Source organism: Malassezia globosa, assembly GCF_000181695.2.
Source record: "Malassezia globosa CBS 7966 chromosome Unknown mgl_sf_10.1, whole genome shotgun sequence".
Lineage (NCBI taxonomy): Eukaryota > Fungi > Basidiomycota > Malasseziomycetes > Malasseziales > Malasseziaceae > Malassezia > Malassezia globosa.
Window position 1 is genome coordinate 297,509 of NW_001849861.1, and position 14,724 is coordinate 312,232.

The 14,724-nt window shown below is 54.3% G+C and overlaps 5 protein-coding genes across 5 annotated transcripts; 3 read left to right on the forward strand and 2 right to left on the reverse strand.

The window, feature by feature from the left end:
* Positions 1 to 831: 831 nt before the first annotated feature.
* Positions 832 to 1,927, reverse strand: MGL_3697 (uncharacterized protein; the record flags this gene model as incomplete). Its single annotated transcript, XM_001729178.1, has 3 exons — positions 832 to 840; positions 945 to 1,022; positions 1,076 to 1,927. The coding sequence occupies 3 exons, from the start codon at positions 1,925 to 1,927 to the stop codon at positions 832 to 834; spliced, it is 939 nt and encodes a 312-aa protein (XP_001729230.1).
* A 383-nt stretch (positions 1,928 to 2,310) lies between these two features.
* Positions 2,311 to 3,796, forward strand: MGL_3698 (uncharacterized protein; the record flags this gene model as incomplete). Its single annotated transcript, XM_001729179.1, has 3 exons — positions 2,311 to 2,532; positions 2,605 to 2,787; positions 2,834 to 3,796. 3 exons carry the CDS (start codon positions 2,311 to 2,313, stop codon positions 3,794 to 3,796), a joined length of 1,368 nt encoding a protein of 455 aa, XP_001729231.1.
* A 1,108-nt stretch (positions 3,797 to 4,904) lies between these two features.
* On the forward strand, positions 4,905 to 10,789 carry MGL_3699 (uncharacterized protein; the record flags this gene model as incomplete). The annotated part of the gene is made up of 2 exons (XM_001729180.1): positions 4,905 to 8,959; positions 9,094 to 10,789. 2 exons carry the CDS (start codon positions 4,905 to 4,907, stop codon positions 10,787 to 10,789), a joined length of 5,751 nt encoding a protein of 1,916 aa, XP_001729232.1.
* A 498-nt stretch (positions 10,790 to 11,287) lies between these two features.
* On the forward strand, positions 11,288 to 12,883 carry MGL_3700 (uncharacterized protein; the record flags this gene model as incomplete). The annotated part of the gene is made up of 1 exon (XM_001729181.1): positions 11,288 to 12,883. One exon carries the CDS (start codon positions 11,288 to 11,290, stop codon positions 12,881 to 12,883), a length of 1,596 nt encoding a protein of 531 aa, XP_001729233.1.
* MGL_3701 (uncharacterized protein) lies at positions 12,880 to 14,361 on the reverse strand (the record flags this gene model as incomplete). Its single annotated transcript, XM_001729182.1, has 1 exon — positions 12,880 to 14,361. One exon carries the CDS (start codon positions 14,359 to 14,361, stop codon positions 12,880 to 12,882), a length of 1,482 nt encoding a protein of 493 aa, XP_001729234.1.
* Between the last annotated feature and the right edge of the window lie 363 nt (positions 14,362 to 14,724).

Consider the following 14,724-nt stretch of genomic DNA (forward strand, 5'->3'; position numbering starts at 1 on the left):
CAACGCTGCTGCCGGGTGGCTGGGTGGATCTGGTACGTCTGAGTCCTCTGATGAATCTTAGATTGATGCTTTCACGTTCGCCACGTTTATCAACACGCTTAATGCAATGTTGGCAGATGCACTAAACCCTTATCATGGACTCTTTGACAACATTATGACAAACATCTCCTTTCAAATATGGCCTCTACTCTTTGGCACACACTATGGAAGGGTATGTCACCTGGATCTCTCCACTTGCTCACGTCCAGTGCATGAAGCAGTTCCGCACACAGCTTCGTGACTTTGAGCTACGCGTACTGAATCCAGTGGGGTTTGCACTAATTCCTCCCGAAAACACGGCTTATCAGTATTTAGAGTGTGTTCCATATCATTCATAGTGATGCAACATGTAAATAACTGGACGATTCGAACTAGGGTTTCGCCAAATGAATATAGTACTAACATAGGCCACAATCTCAATTATTCATATAAACATGTTACCTACTAGTCGTTCAACGAGGACCCATTGGTACAGTGGTTAGCACGTGGAGCTGTTACAACTGGTCGATTACGACTTGCATACTCTAAGGTCACTGGTTCGAATCCAGTATGGGTCGAGATCTTTTGCCATTCAAAGTTTTGAACCGCGAATATCGCGCACATGTCGTTACATCGCTGTTGTCCTATTATCTCAATTGCTTTGCGAAGCATCTGTCGCACCAAAACACGTACAAGGACTAATTTTTTGCTAATGCATCGTTCCGATAAATCAAGTTACATGGTAGAAACACACTACGGCAGTTTCTGTGCGAAATAGAGAGGAATACACAGATCCCTTTTGGGGTTACGCTGTTACTTGTGCTGCGACTTTGTCAGCTATCTGTTCCAATGCGCAGAGTGTGAGGACCTCCCACCGGCGATAAACGACGCAGCGCATAGCAGGAGGTATTTTTTTTGATACGTACTCGCTGGTATTGGGCCACGAGCATCGCATGGTCACGTTCGTATGGCTCAAGCGTCAATTGTTCCCGTGGTCGGAATGACTGCACAGGTCAGCATGGATCACATGCACCAAATCGGGCACATAAATACGTACACTCTTCTTCAGCTTATTGACTTCTTCAGCGAACACAGCCTCGGGCTGAGCCGTCGAATCAATACAACTGGCCTTGATCGAAATGACCACATGACCGCCATTCTTGAGGAAATACTCGGCATTGAACGCAACAATACGTGCCTGATCAGGCTGAGCAACATCGGCAAAGATCACATCGACCGAGCCGACCAGCATTCGGTATTTTGCGGGATGACGAGCATCTTCAATGATTGGAATAACGTTAGTGCGTTTCTTAGCCATATTGATCAAGTCACGTCCTGAGCGGTGCGAGAACTCCACCGCATATACAATGCCATCGGGACCCACAACATCGGCCACATGACTGACACTAGTACCGCTGGCGGCACCCAAGTACAGCACTTTTGCACCTGGCTTGATGTGAATGTTGTCAAGACCGCCAAGGACACCTGCAGCCAACTTGGAACGGAAGGGATTCCAAACGCGGTACTCTGTTTTGTTCATCGTAGCACTGCCGTCATCATTCGTGCCGGGTGTTTCAACAGAAATGCGCTTCTCACCGTACACGGATTCTCCAGGGACAAGGTTCTTTGTTACAAGCAAATGTTCCTTGCCTTCGGCCACAAATACACCTTCGTGACGGTGCGGTTTCACAATGACATTTGAGCCACCTTTGGCACCGCCACGGCCACCTTTGGCGCCGCCGCGACCACCGCGACCACCACCGCGACCGCCGCCACGACCGCCGCGACCGCCGCCACGGGCACCACCACGACCGCCACGACCGCCGCCACGCATTCCACCACGACCTGGTGGCCCACCGCGACCACGACCGGGTGGACCACCGCGACCTCCACGAGCTCCAAATGCCATAACGTCGATTCTAAGGGCTTAAGCTCGACGAGAGACGTTCACGATCTCCTAAACTGGGTGCTAGTGAAAAACTAAAAAAAAATTTCCCTGGCGACGACGGGGAGAGGGGCTGCAGCTATTGCTGACACAAGCAAGCAGCTAGTAGGGGTAGGGGGCTGGGTTTTGTCCTTTTGGTCAAATTTTTTTTTTTTCCACAAATTTGGCAAGGGCAGAGGCCTCATCTCTTGATGGGTGAGCATTGGATCGGCGGACGAAAAGGCAGGCGTGGAGCTCGTACATGAAGCGGTATTCACGTGATAACTCGTGAGGGCGCGTCGCATGTTGAATGCATCATAGTCCACAAGGGTGCAGCACGTCTCTCGGAGCTGTTTCGGCAGGGAGCAATGCCTCGGGAGCTCATAACTTTGCAAACTGGTCAATGCGGAAACCAGATTGGCTCACAATTTTGGGAACATTTATGCCGTGAGCATGGGATATCAAAAGACGGGACACTAGAGGAGTTTGCGACAGAGGGCCAAGGCGGTGATCGCAAGGATGTATTTTTCTACCAAGCTGATGATGAGCACTATATACCACGCGCCATTCTTGTCGACTTAGAGCCGAGGGTAAGTATCTTTATATGTGCGCGCGATTTTGTGCGTGTATGTTGGCGTGCAAGGGTTACTCATGGGTGACAGGTTATTAACAATATCATGACAGGACCATATAAGAGCTTGTACAATCCCGAGAATCTGTACCGCAATGTGAGTGGCGGGGGCGCAGGGAACAACTGGGCGCAAGGATATGCGGCAGGCGAGAAGGCTGCTGATGAACTTATTGAGATGGTTGACCGCGAGGCTGATGGAAGCGAAAGTTTGGAGGTGCGTAGAAGCATATGCATTGCGGCTACGATACTTACATGGCCAGGGCTTTTTTCTTCTACATTCGATTGCAGGTGGCACAGGGTCGGGGCTAGGCTCTTTTTTGCTTGAGCGGCTGAATGATGCGTTTCCCAAAAAGCTTATCCAGACATACAGTGTATTTCCGAATTCGGAAGAAACGTCCGATGTGGTTGTACAGCCTTACAACTCCGTCTTGACTCTGAAGCGACTGGTAAACAATGCGGACAGTGTAGTAGTGCTGGACAATGCTGCATTGAGCCGTATTGCAAGTGATCGACTGCATTTGCAGAACCCAAGCTACCATCAAACAAACCAACTAGTCAGCACGGTCATGAGCACGTCGACTACGACGCTTAGGTACCCGGGATACATGAACAATGACCTTTGTGGCATTCTAGCATCGCTCATCCCATCTCCGCGAGCGCACTTCCTCATGACATCTTATACGCCCTTCACTTCCGACAATGTCGACCGGGGCAAGGCGACGATGAAGACAACTGTGCTTGATGTAATGCGACGATTGCTTCAGCCTAAGAACCGCATGGTAAGCATGACGGGTGCAAGCAAAACAAGCTGCTATATGTCTGTACTGAACATCATCCAAGGCGATGTGGACCCACGTGATGTCCAAAAAAGCCTGTTGCGCATCCGGGAACGACACTTGGCGAGCTTTGTGCCATGGGGACCTGCAAGTATCCAAGTTGCACTATCGCGACGCAGTCCTTATGTGGCGAGTTCTCACCGCGTAAGTGGTCTCATGCTTGCGAATCACACGGGTATTGCTAGTATGTTCAAGCGCACGGCGGATCAATACGATCGGCTGCGCAAACGCAATGCTTTCCTCGACATGTACAAGCGAGAGGCGATGTTTTCTAGCGACTTGTCAGAGTTTGATGAGGCGCGAGAAACGGTCACGGAACTTATGGCGGAGTATCGCGCGGCTGAGAAGGACGATTATATTACTGGCGGGGGCGTTGTGGGTACCTAGGATTGACCACCATTATTGTTGACACTTCTCAAAGTCAATGCTTCTGTGTAGTTAGTAAGTCGGTGTGCATGGTAGATGGTTTGTAGGCGGGGATGTGGAGCTAGTGTGCACACTCGAAACATATGATTGGTTGGTTTTATGTGTGGGCTGTTCAGCTTGCGGCTTGACATCGGTGTCCACCTGCAGTCAGAGGCGAGTGAGAGAGAGAGAGCTAGAATTTGGGGAGCGCCCTAGTTGGAAGAGTGGGGCTCTTAGTGCAACGACGCGAGAGAGAGAGAGAGAGAAGAATACAAGTCTGTGGGTTTGTGTGTGTGTGTGGCTAGAGAAAGAAAGTGAGAGAGAGATTGCGATTGTGTTGCTGTAAGATGGGGCATCGTTTGCGATCAAAGCATGGCACGAGACCCTCCAACACATGCACAGCTTCAAGAATTGGGAATTTCTTTGGCCACCGATGAGCACAACCCTGCTGGTCAGGAGCGTCCGCTATCCAGAATGTCATACCCCGAAAGTGTAGATATGACACAGAACCTGGACTGGATGAGCAGCCATGAATCCATCCAGTCGCCCGTCCGGGTCATGCTAGAGGATGTATCACAGCGGCTCGATCACGACGATATGGCAGGTGATAGAACGGCGCATGCATGGGAAAGTACAAGCACATTACCGTTAGATGATGATGATGATGCCGATGAGAAGGCGTCGTTGGACATGGGTCTCGGTGACGTATTTGATACCTACCATCTGTCACGAGATAGCATCCATGGTGATACCTCAAGAAGCGCCGATACGTCTGCAGGTTGGCGCGCATATTTGCCGGTGGAAGAACCAGGAACCTTGTCGCTGGACGAGGATGCGCCGCCCGCTGACGAGGAAAATGGGCCTACCGAGAAGTCATCCGCGTCGCCGTTCCAACGTTCTTTCGCCACTTCGAGATTCATCCACGGTCACCTTGGAGCGAGCTCGACGGCGGCGGGAGCAGCGACGTGAGCGCGCTCCTAGCAAGGATAGCTATCCGATGCGGAATGCGGGAGAACAGTCATCCGAAGACAGCGAGTCAAGGAAACCCCCACCGCTCCCGATCTACGCACGTCTCCGGGGAAAATCTCTCATGTTGTTTGGGCCACGACATCCGTGGCGGGTGTTTCTCGCCAAGGTGCTATCATCTTGGTGGGTTGAGCCGCTTATTTTGGTGTTTATTTTCATCAATCTGGTGGTGCTTATTGTGTCGTCGAGCCGCGATGTAAAGCTGGCACCACGCACCGAGAATAGCTTTGTTAAGAGTGAAGAGATTCTCTTGCTGCTCGTGTTTGTTGCGTACACGATTGAAATGGCGGCCCGGATCATTGTGTCGGGGCTTATCATCGACCCACCGCCGCTGGACGAGGCGGCGGCTCAGGAGGCCTATCCCACCGCCGACCAAGAATATTCGAATACGTACGATACCCTATACCATTTGTATACATCGACGCTGGAGGCCGTGTATCGCTTCCTGCATCCGTACAGCAAGGTGCAACAGGAGCGTGCGGAAGCCAAGCTTGCGTCTCTGCATCCAACCGATGGCATGGCGCCCCTCGATGACCTGTTTATATCAAAGAGCGAGGACAAGCATGAGCTGCATGAAGAGCATGCGCATTGGTGGGATGCGCTATATTACAACGTCGTGTCGATCTGCTTGCATCTCTCACGCACGATCACAAACGACCCGAAACAGCTGTGTGAACACGCGTACTTACGGCAAAGCTGGAATCGCGTGGATGCCCTGGCGATTGTATGCTACTGGGTGGCGGTCGTGCTGGAACTGACCGGTGTCGAGCTCACGAGCAGTCACCACATTTTTGTGTTTCGCGCACTAAGTGTGCTGCGCTGCGCGCGCCTGCTGGGCTTGTGGGAGGGCACAGAGACGATTCTGCGCTCGCTCAAGCGGGTAGCGCCGCTCCTGTTCCGCGTGCTGTCGTTTCTCGTGTTTGCGATGGTGCTGTTTGCGGTGATTGGCGTGCAGAGTTTTGAGGGCTCGTACCGTCGGCGGTGTGTGTGGATTGGCGACTACAACCGGAGTCCGGGGCAGAACTACACGCTGGAGCAGATATGCGGCGGCAGTGTCGATATCCGGAATCGGTCCAATACGATCGGCCATGTCCAGTATAATGGGGACCTGGACTCGGCCCGGTCGCCGAAAGGCTTCATCTGTCCATACGGGCAACTGTGCGTGGAGCAGGAAAGCAACCCGTACAACAATGTTCAGAGCTTTGACGATGTGTTTCACTCGCTGCTGGAGGTCGTTGTGATTGTGTCACTGAACGGCTGGTCCGACGTGATGTATGATATGGTGGATGCTGACTACTACACGGCGATCATATTCTTTATCATCGGGATCATTTTGCTGAACTTTTGGCTCGCCAACTTGTTTGTCGCCGTCATTTCGCATTCATTTGCATCGCTCAGCGCGCAGACGGAGCGCAGTGCCTTTGCTGCGCAGGGCTTCCGGAAGAATCAGGCCGATGCTCCCGAGCCGCAGGGTCCTCGACGTCGTCGGCACCGGTTCGTCGTGTGGTACAAGCGCGTGCGCCGATATACCCAGTACTTTTGGCTCTCGCTCATCATCGTCAGTGTTGCGGTCCAAGGCAGCAAGGCATCGTACGAGTTTCCAGAGCAGAAAAAATGGCGCGAAGATGTCGAGCGGTACCTGGTGATCCCGTTCGACCTCGAGATCATCGTGCGCTTTGTCGTCGACTGCATCATCGGTGGGCCGAGTCTGTTTTTCCAGCAAAAGCGCAACGTGCTCGATCTGTTTCTCGCCCTCATCACGACGATCATACAGATCCCCGCCATCAGCTACTCGTCATGGTATCCGTGGCTGACGTTCTTCCAGCTGCTGCGTTTCTACCGCGTCATTGCTGCGATCCCGCGCATGAAGGGACTGCTGATGCGGGTGGTCGGCTCCATGTCGGCGCTGTTCAATATGATTGCGTTCCTGATCATGACCATATTTCTGGCTGCACTTGTGAGTATCCAGCTGTTCCGCGGCGACATTGAGCTCGACGCCGAAGATGGCGTGACCGAAAACTTCACGTGGAAGCAGCTGTTCAACGGCTTCCTGGGCGTGTATCAGATCTTCTCGTCCGAGGACTGGAAGGAGTCTATGCTCAATGTCGTCAGCGATACGAAAAAGTGGAAGCAGGGCGTCATCGCGGCGATCTTTATTGTGGGATGGTTCTTTTTTGCGAACCTGATCTTGCTCCAGTTGTTCATTGCCGTCATCAACGAAAATTTCCGCGTCGCCGAGGGCGATAAGTACAAGCAGCAGATGGAGAACTATCTGCGGCGCTCTGAGCCTGCGCAGGCTTCGCTGCTTGCGCGGATCATGCAGCGGCTCAGTCCGTTTCGTGCGCCGCCCGAGCCAAACAGCATGCCCCACCGCCTCGAGGGCCCTGCGCTGGGCGACGCCCGGCAGCATGCCGACACGAGCCAGGCGCGTCACGTAGACGACCGGCCGCTGCGCAGCATGTTCATGCAACTCGTGACGCCCGATCATGCTGGTCTTGCCTTCGGCACGCTCCAGCGTGTGCTGCGCCTGGACAAGCCACACGAACATGCGCGCTTGCAGGCGCTGCGGTCGCAGGCCGAAGGGGGGCAGGCGTCCCAGACGATGGACGAGCTTGAGGACATGATCAATGAGCGCCAGGACGTGCGCATGCTCGGACCGGAGCATGTGCGCACGATGCGCACGGACCTGGGTCTCGTGAACCAGGAGGAGGGCCAGGAGTTTTTGAACAACTACGTGCGGCGCAACGAAAACGACCCACGCATCCGTATCGCGCGCCTCATGGCCGAGCACCCATCGTACGACCGCTCCTGGTTCGTCTTCTCGAACCGGAACCCTGTGCGCCGCTTCTGCCAGAGCCTGACGCCCACATCCCACGGTGAGCGTGTGTTTGGACGGCCCGTGTCCAAGTTCCGCAACCACATCTTCCAGGCCATTGTGTTCGGTGCGATTGCCGGCTCCGTGATCCTGGCGGGCATCGTGACGCCCGCGTACCGGAAAAAGTACCTGGCTGAGCATCGCGCTGTGTTCTACGCTTGGTATGCCGTCATTGAAGTGAGCCTGTCGCTGATTTTTGTCCTGGAGTTCTTCGTCAAAACCATCGCGGACGGCTTCATGTTCACGCCCAATGCGTACCTACAGAACGTGTGGAACCTGCTCGACATGTTCGTGCTGATATCTCTGCTGATCAACGTCATTAGTGAGTTGATTGTCCCCGGCGGTGTCTCGCACTTCACACGTGCACTCAAGGCGTTCCGCGCGTTGCGTCTCATCAACCTGAGCTCGCTCATGCGCGACACGTTCCATGCCGTCATGATTGCGGGCGCCGGCTACATCCTCGATGCATCGATTCTCGCTCTTCTTTACATTATTCCATACGCCGTGTGGGGCCAGAACCTGTTTGCCGGGCTCCTGTACTCGTGCACGGACTCGAGCGACAACATCGTCAGCAAGCTCGACTGCCACGGCGAGTACATGTCGCAGCCCCTCGCGTGGTCGTATCTAGCGCCGCGTGCATGGTCGAATCCTTCTGAAGGCAGCATGTACTCGTTCGACGACTTCAAGAGTGCACTGCTGATCCTGTTCGAGGTCGTGTCGCTCGAGGGCTGGGTCGATGTGATGCGCCAGGCCATGAGCATCATTGGCCGCGATCTCCAACCCCGGCCTGATGCATCGCAGTACAATGCCATCTTTTTCCTCGTGTACAACCTGGTCGGCGCCGTAAGTGTGCTTGCGCTGTTTGTCTCGGTGATCATCGAAAACTTCCAGCGCTACTCGGGCGCCGCCTACCTCACGACCGAGCAGCGCCAGTGGCTCGATATGAAGCGGCAGCTCCAGCGCCAGGCCGCCTCCCGGCGCCCGGCGAACCCGCCTTCGAATGCATTCGTCCGCTGGTGCTACCAGGCATCTACACACAAACGCGGCTGGTGGTCGCGTGCCATGTCCGTGCTGTACCTCGTCGTGTTGGTCCTCCTTATGTCGCAATCATTCTCAGACACGTGGCCCACAGAGCAGGCACGCTCCATCGTGTACAGCGTGCTTGGCTTTGTGTTCGCGTGCGACTTGTTGATTCGGCTCATTGGCCTCGGTGTCTCGAGCTTCCGTCGCAGCTACTGGAACTGGTACGATATCATCGTCATCGGCGGTGTCCTCGGCACGAGCATATCGCATGCGCTGCGTCCTCGGCATCGCAGGTGCATTCTCAGCTGCAGAAGATCTTTGTCACTGGCATCACGCTCAAGCTCATCCAGCGCAGCGACTCACTCGACCTCCTTTTCAAGACGGCCGTCGGCTCCGTGCCTGCGATTATCGCGCTCTTTCTTCTGTGGCTCACCATGTTCCTCGTGTGGGGCATCATGCTTGTCGAGGTGTTTGGACTGACCAGATGGGGCCCGAACGAGTCGCATGCCAAGAACTTCAGCTCCCTTTGGCAGACACTCATCTTTCTTTCCATGACTTCTACCGGCGAGGGCTGGAACCAGTACATGCATGACTATGCTGTCCAGCCGCCACTCTGCACGCCATCCAAGAACTACCTTTACTCGGACTGTGGCAGCACAGCATGGGCCTATTTTCTCTTCATATCGTGGAACATCATCTCCATGTTCATTTTCCTCAACATGTTTACCGGTACCGTCGTAGAGAACTTTTCCTACGTGTACCATCTGCAGGGCAGCAGTGCGCTCTCGCGTGAGCAAATGCGAATCTACAAGGATGTATGGAACCAGTTTGACCCCCAAGGCCTAGGCTACATTTCTCAGCAGCAGATCATCCCGTTCCTTGCTCGTCTCACCGGCATGTTCGAGGTCAGTCTGTACCCGCCCGAGCTGCGCATCCACGCCTTGCTGGACCGGTCGCGCGTCAATTCGCCCAGATACGGCCACTCGCTCTCATCGCCGTCCTCCTCCTCCAAGATCTGGGGCCGTCGCTCACCTCGATCGCCACGCTCACCGCGCTCACCTCGATCGCTGCGTTCTCGATCACCTCTGTCGACGCGCTCCCAGCCTTCGCAATCTTGGCACTCTCCGCACCGTGCGCCGCCGTCGCCGCGCTCTCCTGGCTCCCTCCCTTCCCATTTGTCTGACAGGCTGAACGCGCTGCAGAGAAATGCCTCGTCCACCTCCCTCAGCGATCACTCGCCGTTCGATGACGACCTGGTGCCGTCTGTTGCGCCACGCATCGAGAGTGGAATCGACTTGAACGAGCTTAGCGATGCATTGAATTCCGTCAACATCCAGGACCTGCGTATGCGCCGCCAGCGCCTGAATCGCATGTACTACGAAGCCAAGATGTCCGACAAGGGCAAAGGTGTCTCGTTTTCATCGATGCTCTTCATCCTTGCATACCATAAGATGTGCGGCGCGCCCGTCAACATGGAGGTGTCCGAGTTCATTGAGCGGCGCGAAATGATGAGCAAAATCGACGCTAGAATCAATCTCGAGCGTGTTCGTGGTCTCCTGCGTGGCGTTTACCTGCGGCGCCGTTTCCTTGCCGAGCGTGCGGAACGTGAGCGTCAGAGTGTGATGCATCTCGTCTCAAGCAACAAGGAGGGCGGCTTCCCATCCATCACCGTCGAGCGCCCCATGTCGGAGGCGCAGCACGAGTCCTCCGATGCTGGTATGGCCCTGCACCTGCACAACGACCAGGATCCTTTCGGTACACACGCTGGCGCTCTGTCCATCCTGATCCCTCAGTCCATGTCTGGGTATACGAGCAGCGACGATGTCGAGTCTGCGAATGCCAGTGATGTCCAACTCTCGCCCGGATCAGGATCTGGTCCTCGGCGTCGTCTATCGTTCCAGAACCAGGACGAAAACCCTTTTGTCGAGCAACATTCTCGTGGAACCCATGCTTCCTCTCGTCTCCAACCCCCTTTTGAAATGGACACATGGACTCAAGTTTTGCACCGTCTCTCGAGTGACACTCTCGACTCGGACGGTCGCAGCTCGTAATGACTTCATTCTTGACATGCATTCACTCTCCCCTTCCCCCCGCAACCTTACCTTACTTTCGCTTTCATACATAGCAATGTTATGCACGTGATTTCTCCTTTTGCAGCGGTCGGTAGCAGTGTAGCATTCTCGGCGGCCGCGGCGGCGGAAATCGCTGCTGCTTGCTTGTGGCGCATCTGCACACCCACGCTCGCTCCACGCACGCGTGCGTGGAGCATGTGCTAAACCTGTGTTAATCACATCGTGACACATTTCTTGAGACCTTTCTCTACGCCGCACCCGAAAGTCCGTCGTCATCGTGCTCGGCTCTTTCCACTCATCCTGTGTGAGTGAGTGAGTGTGTAAGCGTTGGTATTTGAGGCCGTGGCCATGTCTCTTCGACCTGACCTCATCATGGGCTCGACCAATGCACAGGCTAGTGTGGCTCAAGACGGCCCCGACTCGTTCATGGGTTCGATCTTGCATGGGAACCCCATCTTTTCTGCTGGTTTCGGACTCATGCTGATGGGCGGCGCCTTGGCATATGGTCGTTCGGCTTTGCGCTGGGGTGCTAGCGCCGCACAGCGTCGTATGCTAGTATCTCTAGAAATCCCCTCCAAAGATCGCGCACATCCGTGGTTCTTGCATTGGATGGGCGCCCAAGCGGCAGCACAAACTCTTCGTCGCAAAGCAAACCATGGACACTTGCCGCGTGAGACCATGCTGGAATTTCTCGGTCTTGTCCGGCCTCAGATTCGCGATGATCCAGGCGTCGACAACCCACTGCGAGCGGCATCTGGTCAGATCATGCCACCAGTGCGCATTGTTTCTCGAGAACTGGCCGTAGAAACACAGTATGAGGAGCCCGTTGCCGTGCCTGGTGCTAGCCGCCATCAAGATCGAGGCCACGCTACATTTTCACTTGTTCCAGGCCCAGGAACGCATTGGTTCCGTTACCGAGGCGTTTGGATGCGTTTACAGCGCGAGCGCAATGGCAAGCTCGTCGATCTTTCCACTGGCGCACCCTGGGAAACCGTTACTCTTACCACTCTATCGTCATACGAGCATCTTTTCTCGCAGTTGCTATCAGAAGCGCGTCAGCTCGCTTTGTCCTCAACACAGGGCAAGACCATCATCTTTACAAGCTGGGGTGCTGACTGGCGTCCATTTGGACATCCACGCCGCGTTCGCGAACTCGATAGCGTCGTGCTTCCCCACGGAAAAAGAGACGAAATCGTCCATGACGTGCATCGATTCCTCTCGCGCAGCGCTTGGTATGCGAAGCGCGGCATTCCGTATCGCCGCGGATACCTCTTGCATGGGGCGCCTGGCTCCGGCAAGACGTCATTCATAACTGCTCTTGCTGGGCATTTGGATTTCCATATCTGCTTGTTGAATCTTGCTGAACGCGGCATGACCGATGACAAGCTCACTCATTTGATGTCAAATGCACCTGAACGCAGTATTTTACTGCTGGAGGACATTGACGCAGCATTTCTTGGACGCACGGCGACCTCGCAGGAGCGGCAGCCGGATGGATACCAGCCGAACGTGACATTTTCCGGCCTGCTAAATGCGCTCGACGGCGTTGCCTCTGGCGAGTCACGCATTATTTTCATGACGACGAATCACTTGGAGCGCTTGGATCCTGCGCTGATCCGACCCGGGCGTGTTGATATGATTTGTGAACTGGGCGATGCAGACAATATACAAGTTCGCGAGCTACTTATGCGCTTTTATCAAACAGATCTCATCGATATGCGCGTCGAGGCAGCGAGACGTGCGAATGGAGTGGATCCGGAGGAATGTGCACGGGCGCCGCAGGCACCAGATGCAGACGCTCCGTATTACCGGCGTGCCGTGCGTGAAACGACGCAGGAACTATCCGACTTGGGTCATAGGCTCGTGGGGTATGTGCACACTGTGACGCAGCGCCGGCGTGAAGCCCTCGGCTTGGATCATGCTGGGTATGAGCCAGGGACCGATCGTGCAGTAGATCGGCGTGCAGCACGTGGCGGCGTCAGTATGGCAGAATTGCAAGGTCTATTCATCAGATTCCCGGATGATCCCCGTGCTGCTGTGGATGCATGGGCCGCAGAACATGGGATTGTTTAGAGTGTGGTCGTAATACGATCGCCCAAAAAGATCGCCACATTGTAGGTAAGAAGCAGTATGAGCTGCCCACATATATCGACGAGTGCTGTCGTGAATGGCATACACGTTGTGTCAGGATCATAGTCCCAGTACCATAGGAAGAGACACAATGTGTGTGCAAATACCAAGGCGAAGCCGGCCAGTAGCGAAATCGAGAACACAAGGCAGACGAAGAAGGCCAAACCGAATTGCATCACACCCGTCATGAAAAGCACGGTAAAGAACACAACTTGGATCATCACCACATTGAACACAAGCGTCAGGGGCACGATCCAATCGTCTCCTTGCGGTGATAGCGACTCGATGAGCTGCTCGGCCAGCTGCGTCCACCACGACACCATCCACGGCGATAATGAAGAAGCAGCCAGTTGCGTAGGCGGATCGCATTCATTGGATGCAGCAGCCGTTCCTTCTTGTCGCTCATCTTGCTCGACCAAGGGAACATACGGGGCATGAACAGGTCGAGTGCGTGCTTTGAACGTGTTTGCGTGCAGCGCAGAAGACAGACGCGAGGTATGAACAGCGGCAGCAATACTCGGCATACCTGCAACAACAGGAGCTAGAAGTGGGTATCCCTCGTAGTGGGACGCATTCTTCTCCAGCACAAGGCCGGCCATAGAACTTATTGCTGCGGCAGCAAACAATGGGCCCCATCCATAAGCGAGCAGTTCACGCACGTATACGTTGCGCAATGTAAAAAACATGCATATGACGCACAATATAATCAGACCAAGAAACACGATTGTAGCGATGCCCGTGCCCTCAAAGTACAAAAGTGCCGCACTTAACAGCCCTAGTAACGTCAGCGTGGTCAGGTCGCCGAGAGAGCCTGCAATAGGAATCACCATGTTGTCAGGATCAAATCCTAGCTGGCGCGCCCAAACCACCAAAGCGCAAATGAAGGAGCCCTGGACAGCTGATGAAAGCGACGCCGCAAGCTGTGAAACGGCGAGAACCAGCGCAAACTCAAAGTAGCCATCACGAAGCTGAAGCGCTTTGTCAATGGGCGGTTTTGTCGAGTGGACAGGACCTCGACGCATTCTAAAAGAGAGCTGTGATGGGAAAGATTCCGGAAGCGGTGTGTCTCGCTCATGGTTGCCTAGGATAAAAGACATGATGCCAGCGGCGCTTGCGACGATGAGCGCCTGTACCTGCAAAAGGGTCATGTTACCTTTGACTATGAGTTGCCGCGTCCTGCGATGGTCAATCTCTCCAATATTCGCTTCTGTTGCCATGCGCATTGAGAGATTCATCTCGAGATTGCCTTTCAGATTCAGCATGATGGGGACCAGGATCAAAAATTTGTCGACTTTGACAAAGGCTCTCCATGAGGTCATGGTGTCGAGCTCCAGTCCAGAGAACAAGAGTCCCGCAAGTGCACACAGCATCACAGGAAGCGTCTCGCGTGAGAGATGCCATGCACCTCCCCACCGCGACATGAGAGGATGTCGTTAGCGCTTAGTGTGAGTCAATGCCGGTACCTGGCGTCCAAAAGCAAGACGTGACAAGTGGCATGTATATCAAGCCCCTTGGCTCCACACGCGTTTTAATGGGTAAAAAAAATGTGTTGCTTTTAGAGTACTGAATCCAGAGCAACAACGAATACAGTATAAGGATCATCACCACTGAAACTGCTTTCGTGAACACGCATGTAGCGCACGCCTCTGTGCACCTTAGAAGCAAACAACCACTTGTTTCAGATTCAGCTTATTATTCATCCTGCATGGGTGCAATTTCTAGTTGAGTGCTGCCTCTCGAGAGTGTAATTTTTGTGAATGCCCTGGACCGACTTGAAGCCGAGC